The 14,535-nt window shown below is 45.1% G+C and overlaps 1 protein-coding gene across 1 annotated transcript in view; it reads right to left on the bottom strand.

The window, feature by feature from the left end:
- Nucleotides 1-398: 398 nt before the first annotated feature.
- The window catches only part of LOC146179720 (uncharacterized), an 18,728-nt gene continuing 4,591 nt past the window's right edge, over nucleotides 399-14,535 (bottom strand). The window contains exons 2-3 of the mRNA XM_084580256.1: nucleotides 12,361-12,642; nucleotides 399-587 (exon numbers count right to left, since the gene is read on the bottom strand). Coding sequence (XP_084436382.1) covers nucleotides 399-587; nucleotides 12,361-12,642 — 471 coding nt within the window. The remainder of the gene's footprint in view (nucleotides 588-12,360; nucleotides 12,643-14,535) is intronic.

Here is a 14,535-nt window from a genome sequence, read left to right as displayed (position 1 = left end):
GCTTTAGTTGTTTGGCTATATTTATTGGCTTGGGGCATAAAACGTCACACTTCAGTTATTCCGTTTACAATGATTTCATTACTCGTTGTCACCTATCACACACAAATTATCATCAGTCACCAGTGCCACAAATTGCCATGATATGGCCTTTTCACGCACCATCCTGCCCATTATACCCGACATGTGATGCCGACAACTAAAATGCTGACGGCTTTCGGCCGAACCTGCTGTATACGGTATCGCTTAGAAAGGCTTCATGTTATTTGTGCAAATGTTCACTTGTTCTGCAGTAGTCAGCTGTTCACCTACGAAACGTGTAGAGGCCCGTTTGGGTGGCCCGTGTGATTAATATTTATTTTACATCCGCTGCTTTCATAACGGCAAACATGATTTATTTATCAGGGGAACTTCCGGTTCCTGTTCTCTTCAAGGACAAGCTTGCCGGCGCTCAGGCGTGGGAAGTCTTGGGCGACCGCTTCCTGGACTAGGCACGCACTCTTGTTGTAAACTTCGAAGGCGAGGTCAAAGAATGCCCAGCCCACGCGCCTGTATACTTTGTCATCCAGGGGCATCACGAAGCGGCGCATCTGTGGATCGAACCACGAAACGTGTTAATAGTCGCGTACGTTTGCATCACAATGCTCTACTGCTCTGAGATGTACATATCCAAGAGTCTACTCTCAATAATGAAGCCTATGAAAAACTTTCACACAGCATTTACTAACAAATTATTGCGCACAATCTATATGGTGATGGCGTTGTCACTCAGTATTACCCACGCAAAGAATGTCCTGCTCTGCAGAAAGTCCTTTTGAGCAAACAAGCACGGACATGGCTTTTGCAGGTGGCAGTTGGCAGATAGCATGTGCGAATAGTGACTGTTTGGAGCTTTGTGAAGTAATAAGAACCACATGCCATTGCAAGTACTACCACGTACTACTTCTATGGGATCAAAGGCTGATATCAAAATGAATCCTTCCATAGCTCTTGGGCACGCTGCTTCAGCATGGCATGTTCAAAGCGGAGCTTTGTAGGTTATTTTTCGCGCTCCAAAAACGACACAGTGAGTAAAAAGTAGCCGAATATTTTTGAGCAAGAATAACAGACGCACAGAACCTTTTCACAACGCTGCATTTCTGCAACGTTCCACCTTCGCAGGTTTCAAGGATGGGTCTTCCCTTCTCCATTTAGGAAATCGGTGCTTCCCTGTTATGTTGCAGAACGGCGTCATCGCCGCAGCCCGATGGTGTGACATACTTCGGATTTTATAATGACTTGGCGAGGAGGCTCAAGGGTACCTTTTGAATAATGATAACAAGTCATGGTGCACAGTTCCTAAATAATGGAAGACCAGTCGTGTGGTTCCGCTTCTAAACAGGACAAGCTACCATTCCACCATGCGTCATATCGTTCTATTGCACTCGCTTCCTGCGTCGTGAAAGTCATGGAAAGAATATTACTAACCCGCGTAGCATGGTACCAGGAGCGACACTAATTTTATCCAAGTTTTGTGTCCCGGTTTCCCGTTGCTGATCCTCTATCGGCAATGTTGTTCACCTCGTATTGTCTGTGCGGCAACAAAAGCCCTTGAAAACATTGACAGTCGTATTTTATTAACATCAAGGACGCCTACGAAAACGTACCCTACCAGGCCGTTTTGCACGTCCTGGTAGGTGCTGAGGTCGGAGCCGGAAAGCGTAGCTGGATAAACAGGTCAGAGAGGTTCCTTTTTGTCCAGGCTGAAGGAGGATCAAAATCTTTACACTGAAGCTTGCGCAGAGTCCGACGGGGTAGAGTGGTGAGCCCAGCTTTCTACAGCCTTACTCTTGTGGGCTTCGTAAACTTACGGCCACAATCTTCTAAAATCTCCATCAACGCACATAATATATTCACTAGGGTATCAAATGTGGCTCATCCCCTGGTTCGTTGAGGCTTCAAAAGGGTTTAACGTAATTGATGCTGTACCTTCCTTTGCAAGAACTAAATATGTCAACCGAGAAATGTTCCCTTGTGACATTATCACGTAAAACAGTGTCACGTTAAACTAGGTGCATCATTGTATCATATTGCTGATGACACAGTCAGAACTCATGTTAGACTCCTAACAAGGGCGCCCAGCCATGACGTAGCAACGCTTCAATGAAATAGGCCAAGCACTCCAATCGCAAAATTTATAGAAGCTGATCGCATGTATATTCCTTTGCAGTTCACCCCTGCCATAAGACCTGCTTCCCATTTGGTGTCTTCATGAACCTCGAATGAAAATTTATATTCCTGGAATTACGAACAAAGTGTTATCATCTACTCTCAAATTACATTGAATAATCTGCATTTCAATAAAAACCCATATAACTACCGAATCTGCAGTTTAAACTTCAACATCGTATACATGTCTACACAAATGATTCAGCTAAACCAACGAGTGCGCAGGATCTATGGTAAACCCGCCACGTCAATTATGGTAAATGTTAAAACGTCATTTCTGGCTTCTACTGCTACTGAACGAGCTGCCATACTCGATGCTGTTGAATTCATTTGCCAAAACCATCCTAATCATTGGACCGTATTCATAGACACTAAAGCAGCCCTTCAAGGCCTGCAAGCTGCACTACACTATGGTTTATATGGCCAACGCTTTGGAGAAATCCGCCAGCTGTGCCTCGGCGGAATATGGAATGGCACGACATTATTTTGCTGCGGCTCCTAGGGCATTGAAAACCACCAGGCGGACGAGGCCTCCCTTTCTGCCCACAACGACGAAGTTCCAGTCAAAATTTTTATATCGAGGGTTTACGGCGCAGCTTGTGAATTTCGCTACTTGGACCAGCAGATTACACTTTTAGCGTGGAGCACGCCTAAGGTTACTAGACCCTGGACTGCGCCTTCGCCTCCTCCATAGGATACAGCTCCGAGAAGCAACATTCTTGTGCTGGTTACGGCTCGATGTTATTTCACGAACAGATATACATTTCAGATTGGAACTGCCGACAGCGCTGCCTGTGATAATGGTGCCTGTGAAGAAACAATCTAAGAACTTCTGTGTGAATATATTGCACTTGTGAAGGAAAGAAAGGAGTTGCTTTGTTCGCCGGACCGCCTCGATCATCGCACTTTAACGAGCATAAGATCCCTGGACCGTGGCCACGCAATTCGACTGCTTTCAAGGCGTACAGGGTTCTGTTTATATTTTTAACAACAACAGGCGTGAGTGAAAAACAGTGACTTTGCTCCATGCCCCTTTTCTCTTCCCCTCATTAATCCCCTTATCACTTTTTCCCCAGTCGATGGTAGCCAATCGGAGGCCTCTCCCTTTAATATCTCTGCCTTCTCTCCTATTCAGAATATTTCTTTGGCGATTTTTACATAATCAGACTTCTAACGACTGCGTGCTAATATCCACATGCCTGGTCATCACCACTATCAACCGGACTATTCCCACTTGAGGGAAAGTGCCTGGGCCCTATTTCTCCAAATACCGCAGTCCACTTAGCCTCTACAAATCACCTAATATCAATCGCCCGGCTAACTTGCGTGCTTCCTCCGCTTACGTGCCTTCCACTGGAATTCAGTTTGATGCCCTCAGCGACCATCAGTTATTCTGTCTTCATAGTTAATATTCTCTCCATGGAAACTTCTTCCTTTTTATATCGGCTAGAATGTCAGTAACTTGAATTCGCTCCCTGACTCACTCTGCCTGCTTTCTGTCTCGTATCTTTAAACTTGTTATTTCGTTCCATAGCTCTCTACCTCAATTTAAGTTCAGCCCTCTTCGCTGGTATCCACGTTACATTCCAAAACATGGGGACAGGTAACAGGTAACAGTTATGTGCGAGGACTTTCATCTTTACTTGTAATGGAAACCTAGTTGGCATATAGTCACGACGTGCGAGTACTTAACAGCTGCGCACCATCCCTATCTAACACTGCCTGTTATTTCTCTTCAGTGGTCTTTCGAGGCCTACTTAAGAGGCTACTGCCTTCAAAGTGGGCGTATTTTATTATCATTTCCCGCGGCTCGCTACATACAGTAAACTGCTGTTCTCTTGCGATGAGGAAAATTAAGCCGTTGACGAAGTGCGTAAGCAAATTACGACTCGCAAAAAGGTATGAGAACCGGAGCCACTAACTCTATCACGCCATATCCATAGCAGCGAAACTGCATCCCATTGCTTTACAAATTTTGTGCTCTTAAACAATGAATGGCAAGCGAGTCTTTTACTGAGTGTCGCGACAATGTCTGAAAGGTGCATCCCTGGCCATGAATATGAAGATAAAAGCGTTTGGCCTCAGACGGCCATTTTTTAAAGAAGCGACGCTTCTATACTTTTTCTGCCGCGGACCGTTAATAAAATGGGGTTCACTTTGCTACATTGTTTTCTGAAAGACACGTTAGAACTCTTTTCGTCTACAGTATCGGAAGCTACATCTCACTACTGCTGTACTGCAGGCCAGAAATGTAATGGGTAAACAAACCATTCGGGCAGCGAATTGTGCAAAGGAATGTGGTAGCTGCAGCGTTGATCGACAGCGAAAGTAAAGAAATAAGTGTGCATTATAACGGCATGTATTTAAGACAATAAGCTGAATTCTAGGGGAACGTACGAACCAGGGGGTGTCAAATATTAGGCGGGCCGATGAGTTTAGGAAGTTTGCACAGATGAAATCACTGAAGATGGCAGAGTACCGGGTTATTCGGACGAAGATATAGGAAAGGTTTTAAGTAATGGTATAAATGAATGTATTCCGGAGAAAATGAAATTGAAAGTGATGTAATTGATCACACATCCTCAGATAAAAGATATAGAGCGGGAAATAGTAAAATCCAAATTACCTCATGCATTTCGAAACACATATAGCAATGCCGAGTGTAAATAAAGAAAAGCAAAGAAAATCAACTACTTGCGTTTGCACTAAAATACCTAGATTCGAAACAAGTTTTCATTTTGTATGACTCCGCAGCGATGATACAATGCTTAGGGCCTTCGGTAACTGTACCCAAGGATGTGGATCGAATCCCGGCCGTTGCGATCGCTTTTCGATAGAGGCAAAAAACATGACATCCATGTGCTGTGTGATGCCAGGTGATCGAGATTTCAGGAGCTCCACTGCGGTATCTCATTCAGTGAGTCACTTTACAACATAAAATCGCATAATATAAATATTTCTTATATGTATCCTCTTTACAGGTGCTTGTTGCAATTAGGGCAGACGACCGAAATCTTTTCAACGCCGATCTTTAAAGAGGTTAGTGATAGGCGTGAAAGCCTAAGTAGAGTGTCACTGCTCCATCGATCTACCACGCATTATAAAAAACGCCAATGTTACCATAACTTTAGTAAACGGTTAGATCAGTGTGGGTGATGGTTTAGCATCAGTCGCATTAGCCTTACATTTACATTTTCGGCGACTGCTTAGCCTGCGGCCCCAAATAGAATGATTTCCACTAAATGTCTGGAGGATGGCCCGTGTTCATAATGCTTTAATCGTAGTTAACCCAAATGCGATGTATGGACTGTTTTGCGCAAAGATAGGAGTTCATGCAGACGACGACGTGTAATGGTTGGTTTGTGGGGTTTAACGTCCCAAAGCGACTCAGGCTATGAGAGACGCCGTAGTGGAGGACTCCGGAAATTTCGACCACCTGGGGTTCTTTAACGTGCACTGGCATCGCACAGCACACGGGCGCCTTGCTTTTCGCCTCCATCGAAAAGCGGCCGCCGAGGCCAGGATTCGATCCCGCATCCTTGGGAACAGTAGTCGAGCGCCGTAACCACTGCGCCACCCCGGCGGGGACGTGTAATGCACAGAACGAAAGTGCGTTGCAGTTTCAGAAGTGCTTGTAGCTGGGCAAAGCAGAGAGCTATGAAATGGGAAATGTTCGCTGTAACGTTAAATTTAGTCTACTGCAGGAGATGATCATAAAGACAGTGGCATTTTATGGTAGGTCTCAGCGCTTGCTCGTACTAACGAGGCAAGAACTCGCGGTTTAACCAGAGATATATATTTTGTATTGATCAGGAAAGGCGGGTTTGAGTAGATGGTGCCGCCATGCTGTGTCCTTTTCTTTCGTTGCTGCTAACATTTCATCTGTCTAGAGGGTGTCAGGTTAGTTTACTATCTTTTATTACTATGCCACAGCGTCATGCAGACAGGTAATTCTGTTCGTATAAACCTAAGACCGCCTACGTTTTTCTTACTGAGCGAATTACAGGTACTTTTATTTTTTATTCTTTCTTATCGTTTTAAAAATGCGTTCAAAACAGAAAGCCAAGCAGCCAAAGACGCCGCCATACTTGAGAGGCGCTGCCATCAGCACCGCTTCTGCATGCAAAAACGGTTTTTGATATTTGCGGTAGATTTTTCATCGAATTTATTTCGTTTATTGTTTATGTCATTGTTTAGGAAAATATTTTGGTACTCTCATTTATAGTTCTAACAAATCCTGTGCATTTTAGGTACTGACATATTTTGCTCGCCACTTAGACGGCGCCGCATCATGTTCATAGTGCTGCATGGAGTTACTGTACTAACTGTAAGTCGGATCCACAACGACCATCTTTGCACGCGTGACTGCCACTGCGATAACAGAACTACAAAATTTTAAATATCTCTGCTGTGTTTATCAACTCCACAGCCGGGTATTCGTTATTTAAGAGTGGAGCTTTCAAATGAAGCAAGCAAAAATTGTTGAAAAAGCAGGAGTATCTTTCTTTAAAAGATAGGAGCCGTGCAGCGCCGGTAAAAGAACAACTCAATTTAAAGACATTCTAGCAGAAATCAATAACTCGAAACGCTATAGTTTGGACTATGGGGTTTGGTTTTGTTCGTGAGGTTTAATGTCACAAAGCAACTCAGGCTATGAAAAACGCCGTAGTGGAGGACTCCGGAAATTTCAACCACATAGGGTTTCTAATGTGCCCTGACATTGTGCAGCAGACGGATGTCACTCCGTTTTGCCTCCATCGAAACGAAGTAACCGGCGGTCAGTTTCGAACCCAGGTACTACGTCACAGTAGTCGGGCATCTTAACCACTGCACCACGGCGGCGGGGAGTGTATGGTATTTACCCTCCCAAAGCGATTCAGGCTATAGACCTGCTTCACACCGACTATGTCACAAAGACGCTGCGGCGCTTTTCTTGCAGGTAAATAATGAAATAAAACAGCGCAAGGAACGGGACAAAACACCGAAAGAAAGAAACACGCACACGGGCGCTGTCTAACAACTGAAATTTTATTTCGCTGAAGGACACATATATAAAGGTACAAAAGGGGGGTATAGCCAAGGTGATCCTGCACGATTACCAAAACAGTGTAGTCACGTCCAAGAGCAAAAATGAAAAAAGAAACAATAAAAAAAATTGAAGGCCAAAACGACTAAAAGCAATCAAAACCACGGTGTAAGAAGCTGGGACGGAAAGTAAAACATACCCTTGGACGTGACTACACTGTTTCGGTGACATGTGCAGGATCGCCTTGGTTACACCCCCCTCTTAGTACCTTTATATATGTGTCCTTTATCGAAATAAAATTTCAGTTGTTAGACAGCGCCCGTGTGCGTGTTTCTTTCCTTCGGGGTTTGGTCCCGTTCCTTGCGCTGTTTTATTTCATTATGCAGGACCAACTAGCCCGGCATATTGCACTTCTGGCCGTCAGCGACTTTCGTGTTTTGGGCAAAACATTTCAGTCGCTTTCACCGACCATAATTGCGGAGTGGGGTGCTACTGCCGGAAATAAAACAACACAAAGCCTACTAGTTGCATGGCAGTGGCATGTGCCTAAAGGCACAGAAAGAGAAGTTTAATAAGATTGCACAGGTTTCTTGACGACGAAGGTTGCCGTAAGCACTGGGGCACCGCGGTGACGCGCCAAGGCTGGACACCGACACCGGCTCATCGGATATGCGGCAAACACTTTGTCACGGTTAAGCTAGAGCTTATTCACGTCTACTCCAGAGCAGTATAGCTGCTCAAAGGCCAGTATATTGTAATGCTTAGGCCTGTTTCTTTGCTATAACATACATTGATGTGTTTACCTATTCAACATTCCCTCAAACATGCTTTCTTGGTTTGGTAAATGTACAGTCGTGAGCAAAAGTGGAGACCACGCTAACTGCTACGATTGCTTTTTTGATGTATAAAACGATGTGCCAGGGAAAATTGTTTGGGCAAGGAGGCAAGTATATTATGCATGGTACCTAATGCACTTCTCAGAAATAACTGTTTCACTTTCAGGAAAAGCTGGCGGGCAGTTTCCTCAAAGCGCATGGTCTCTCCACTTTTGCTCACGACTGTACGTATGTGTAGTGAGCTGTTGCGCGAGTCATCAATGTTGAACTCCTTTTGTGGTTATGCTACTTGAGCCTTCACGGTGTTCACTTCAAATTATTTTAATGTGTTCTATGATGACGATTGCCACTGCGAGTTGACAGCCGCTGATTTACTCGATAGGAGCTGCATTATTTTTATACCGAGCTGTTTTAGTTGAATTCTAGCGGCTATTTGTGAATGCGAGTTGTGGGTTTCAGCATCGCCAAACGACATATGGGCTCGTGTTTGAGACTTCTTGATGATCTTTATAGGTACTGCATGACACGCTGTGACTGTCTGAGTTTATCCTACATGGTACACGTGGCCATGGTGACCTGCACTGAACTGAGTCGCCCTAGCTACGGAACCTCCGCGACTCCAGTAGCTTGCAGTTGTAATGCATGCAAAAAGCGTGAATACCCGTGATGCAATTGCGAAAGTTTACGTCGACAGTCGCCCACTAACAGACTAGATAAATCAGGCACATGGCGTGGCGATTTCAAGGAATACCTCACGGATGAGCAAACACGTGCGCTGCCAAGCGCAATGCCCTTGCTACCTTTGCACTGCTTACCTAAAAGCCGCTCGAAGCTAACGAGGCGCTTCATGCTTACCAGCAACTTGCATTAGCCGCTTGGTGTGGAGAATTATCCAAGAGTGCAATAGTGTTTCGAGCGGAATACTTCGTACATGGTTTGCGCACACTGTTTAACCGTTCACCCTCTGCTTTCTCGACGAAAAGTAGTTGCAAGCACCCAAAGCTTTGAAAAATTTCGGCGCGTTCCGCGGTTGATTTGCTGGGCGAAAACAGCAAATAGATAACAACGTTGCTCATTTTCTCTGGCGGGCAGCAAAGCTTCGCTTGTAAGCCTTGAACCCGCTCTCCCTCTGGTACGGCGTGCGAAACCGCGGCCACATGCCGTGCCCTCGGAGTTTTTTCATGTATCGCTTTTGACCTCACCCCTGAGGCTCGCTGACTACACATGGTTATTTTGTCTGCAAAAAAAAAGAAGCCTGCAGCTCCCAATAACACGCTCTTGGCAAACTTGGCCACAGTGCCGCTTCCGTGCTTTTCGCTATACCGTGGAATTGCAGACGACTGCACCGCCGCATGGATAGCCTTCTTTGTTTGCAAACATGAAGAAGAGATATAACGAGGCTGTAGTCAGGGGTGTGGCATGTTGCGTGTTGCACGTCGCGCTATAGTAAGGCTCCTCCATTTTTTTAAAGGTAGCGACAACTACTCGAGCGCCCTCTCGAGGGGTCCAAGGGACAGCGCTAGCAGACGACGCGCCGCACTCTTTCGTGCATGCTTCCTACTCATGAAGCCGCGCTCGGTGCACACATAAACCGGTTAATTCAACAGATTTGTGGCCTCTGCTGCTCAGGAAACTTCAAAAGACAGGAATAATAATTTAAATATGCGTTTGCAGCATAAACGCCAAAAAAGAAAAAAAAACGCGGCGTTAAACGAGCCAGCCCATTCTACTGAACCATTCGCATCAGTACAGCGGTTAGGAAACTGTTCATTATTATGCTTTGATATTAGTACCGAACTTGAAGTAGAATCGATATTTCGGTAAACTTATTGGGCTCGTTTCCTTGCTAAAAAATAAGTAGACTGCGAGTTTTCTGCAACTTTTGAGAACGTCGTTGCGCACAGAGCTCTAATGTAACATGGGCGTCATTGCGTTTGTAACCATTTGGGTATACTCCGTTTTAAACACTTTTTTGGCTCGAGTTTATTTCGTTTACACAGTATTCCAATATATTTATTTTGGAGAAAAAGTGAGTTTTTCTGCAGCTGTACATTACCAACGCATGCATATCTTCCAACAACTACAAAAAAAAATCGGGTATGATGCGATACAAAGCTCTCGGATAACGTTTTCTCACTTTAATATTCCTAATTTGCTTTATATTGTTTTCCTTCGCCTGCCGGAAAATAATGTCACCAGTGAGCTTGGATGCCGCCTCTTGAAACTTGATGAGTCCCTGTGCGCGTTCAGCGGAACTTCGATGCAACGCCACGAAACTCCTCCGTTAAAACAATGGCTCAATAGCGTTCCACACACACACGGTTGATTTTACACTTTTTTATGGTATAAATCTTTGTTTTTGTTCTTTAATCTTTATACACCGATATTTAGCAGAGGCAAATATTGACTTTTTATTTCGATCATTTTGACACACTTGCACCCTCCGGTTTTCCATTGTTTCATTTTTCATTTATATTAATCAACTAATCAATGCACGGTCTGAATTTTCATAAGCATTATCAAGCATTGAATTTTCATTGTGAGCATTTTGACACCATTGATTCCACGCGTTATATTGCAGTCCTGATCTGTTCGGGGAAACAAGGGGGCTCGACACGGCAGTGACTTTTCACTAGGCATCCAAAGTACAAGTAATGGCTACATAGTCATAGCGTCCTTGATATTTTGCTCATGAGTTAGCATGCCCAAAAAAGGCCATCCCGGGCAAACGAACGGCTTTTTAAGCAGACAGAAATCACTTCGTATAGTCGGGTGTTTTCCGTGGCCATAAAAATCTTATGCCCGATCTCATGAGCCCATAGCTTCCTTCTGTTGCTATTATCGTCACCGCGAGGAATGGAAAATGACTTTTTCGCGTCTTCCGCACGGTTCCGGCAGACGAAAGCACGGCAGCTCGGCGCAGCCGCATGCCACACATGTGCTTCAAAATTTGAGTTCAGAGATGTAACTCTTGCGTCCGCTTAAGAACAAAGTACTGCACATACACTCCGAAAAATGCAATAGAGGCATGTGAAGTACTTTTGCTTAACTAATCGGCCAATATCTCGCTGGCAAGCGCAGATCGCCGTGCATTTCAGCTCTTGCGTCCGCTTAAGAACAAAGTACTGCACATACACTCCGAAAAATGCAATAGAGGCATGTGAAGTACTTTTGCTTAACTAATCGGCCAATATCTCGCTGGCAAGCGCAGATCGCCGTGCATTTCAGCGGCGCAGTGAGCACCGCTGGACCCTTTGGGCGGAGCTTGGCGACGAAGAGGTCACGTGCAGCCAACCGGCCTATCGGATAAGGGGCGGCTGGATCAAGACCTGTCGCTACCTTTAAAAAAAGGAGGAGCCTTACGCTATAGGAGCCGCCAGCGCCGGAACGATACCAGCGCACCGGTGGCAGAGGCAAAATGCAGGTTGCGCTGGGCCTAATACAAATATAATTTTCACACTTACAGACGTATGGGGCACAATACATTTTTGTTCGCTGGTTAATTTTGAAATGAGCCACACGCAGTTGAAAGCGTTTTGTTGCGAAAAAAAAATCTGCGCACGCGTCCGACATCCCCCCCCCCCCCCCCCCCCTCCTATCCATCCATTCGAATCGTCAGCTGAGAGTGCGGCGGCATGCGCGGTTGGCCTTTGCAAGTACCGCGTGCTGTTAGAAGTTTTTTGAAAGTGAAAAAAAGCAACTCGATGGGATAGATAGTGTAAAGAAGCTATGTTACAGCATCGGCTGCTAAGGATTGTGCGAGCTAACAGTTTCTGCTTACCAGAGGTATTTTTCTCATTACATATAAGAAGTTAGCTCCGTTAGCGAAACCGTTACAACCTATAGCGACTCTGCTATAGGCATGTGATAGTTGCTACTTGAATCCGCTACGACACAATATTCAGGAATGTTTTATTGTGCTTTCGTTAGGTGAGTTTTTATTATGGTTCTTTAAGGAATTCGTTAACACTATTACATGAAAAATGCGGTCATGCTGCAGTTTCGTCAGGTCAGGCATCATCGTATTGGATACACATAAGTTGACCCACTGCCGTCATGATATTCATGTGCAAACGCAATTTCGAAGCGAACATCAATACGTTTCAAGTGAGGGCCACACTCCGCAATCGGTGGCGTAGAGTGACGTTACTGATCGCTCCTCCGCTCGGGAGGCTCAAGATCAAACGCCCGAGCGTTTGACGTTGGGCTTTCAAGTGCTGAAGGAAAAGAGTGAACAGAGGCAAAGCACGAAGGTCCATAACTGTAATAAATAGATACACGCAATCTACTCACCTTCTTGTCAACTGTAGACGCAGTCTCGAAACTGGAAAGCGTTGTGCCATTGGCCACGTAAGCAGTTATGCTTGCCTCGTGTTCACGTCTACTGGGATGAGTGAGCATACACGCGGCCTCGAAAGACATCGCAGTAGATCTGACGCAGCTTTCGCCGAACTGTAGAGTGCTGCCCACCGGTTTCTTCATGACGAAACTTGCCAGCGCCAGTGTGGACGATAATGCAACCTCAAGCTCAGTCTCGCCAGCCAGGCCAAACGTGAGGAAGTTGAAAATATTTTCCTGGGTAAAAACGTGCCATTTATATGCACCGACTCTGAAATAGTGCTTCTTTCGACCATAAAATGAATTGAGCACATCATTGTAGTATCACAATGGGTTTGCATTGTAATACTACATGTAGTATCCCATTGTAGTATCACAATAACTATGTTTTAATAAAACTTTACACCCTTGTTTCTTTATTACTAGCCTGTGCAATGAATGAACTAGCATAAATGAAATCGAAGGTAAGTTTTGATGTAATCATGTTTTATGTCAAGGAAAGCAGGCAAATATGACAGCTTTTTGTGTGTTTTCTTTCGTACACAGTTTAAAAGCGGGAATAAGGCAAAGAAACGTCTGAGAAGTGACACGAGCGTTGCTTTTGCATAAAGGAGCCCTGGGCAGAGGTGGGCAACCTCATGAGGTTTCGACCTCATGAGGTCGACCTCAACCTCAAAATGACCTCAACCTCACGGAGTGAGGTGAGGTTGAGGTGAGGTCGGTCACAGCTCGAAATGTTTTGAGTGAGGTCACGAAATTGGACCTCAACCTCACGCGTGAGTTTGAGGTTGAGTGAGGTCGTCATTGTGTGAGGTCGAAATTGTGAGGTCCAGGCTTTTTGCTGTTGCCGGGGCCTTCTTCGAAGAGCGCCCCTTTTGTCGCGGAGCTCGAGCGTACTGCCGCGGTGCGCCCGCCGACTCTCGGTGTTTGGTTACCCCCCAATCGGACGACCGGATGCGGCAGCCCCTGCCCAGCTTTCGGCATTCCACCGTAATGTCCGCAGCCCGAGACCGCTTCCCTCTGGTCTACTTGGAAGGAGATATTTTTTTTTTACTTCACGAACTCCTCATGCCCCCCGCCAGCCACCCCCGTTTCCTCTGACTTGTTTGTGCCGATGCTTGCGGCAGGCTCAAACATCCAGGAGCGCGCAAAGCACATAACTCACGTTGACCTGCGGTGCTTTGTCGGAGGCCGCAAAGAAAGCAGCAAACTAAAAAGCGAAGCAAATTGTCTTTGCGCAGACGGCGCGGTGCAGAACTGTGTCTTGTGCATGCCCGTTTCCAGGCGCTATAACGGCTGCTGCCTTACATTCGATAAAGGACCCTGCTGTACATTACACGGAAACTTAACAGAAAATGGTGCAGCGAAATTGTTAGGGGACGTGATACTGACAGATAAAAAAAAAACACGAACAAACCAGAAAAATCGGCACAATACCATCTGGTATCGAAGTCCTCCCTTTCGAATTGTACGCCATCGTTCTATATTTCGGTCCTGTAAATTTATATTCTTGTATTTTCCAGAACAACCTCTCTTAGTTTTGTGCTGCTTGTTTCTTATACAGATTCACAGGTGGCCCCGAACAACTGCAATGGGATGAAATGGACGGCACATCTTATAAGACGCAACTGGTATACAGGAAAACGCATGCGCATGTTAACCATTTGCCGAGATAGAACAAACAAAAAAATATATGGGGCTTGTATGCAGTCAAGCGCAATGAAAAAAAAAATGATTTCGCTCCACTAAGGCCCTTTATTTCTCTATCAAATTCTATTGAAATCAAGCAATGCAGGAGGAAGGAGGAGAGTAAGTGATTCTTAACTTCATAATATCAGGTTTTTCTTGAAATCTCTTATTCAGGCGCAGCAAAACAAAAAAGAGAACAGCGTTCTCCTACATGTTTTTATGAGCTAGAAAGTATTGAGATGGTTTCCGGGTGGACATTTTGGTGTCTAGACGGACGAATTGGTGTGCGAACTGAACATGTCTGTTTTGTGCTCCCGTCTTCTCGAGACGGACAAATCAATCGGATGAAAATTTTTGTGACCAGATGTCGGAATAATTTTTTCAGATATTTGTTTTTTTTTAAATCAATTTTAATGTACATGATGTGAAGCCAATTACATG

This window comes from Amblyomma maculatum, chromosome 9, assembly GCF_055883805.1.
Source record: "Amblyomma maculatum isolate TAMU_Amacu chromosome 9, ASM5588380v1, whole genome shotgun sequence".
Taxonomy (NCBI): Eukaryota; Metazoa; Arthropoda; class Arachnida; order Ixodida; family Ixodidae; genus Amblyomma; species Amblyomma maculatum.
Note: the sequence above shows the minus strand (reverse complement) of the source record. Positions and strands in the feature narration are given on the sequence as shown.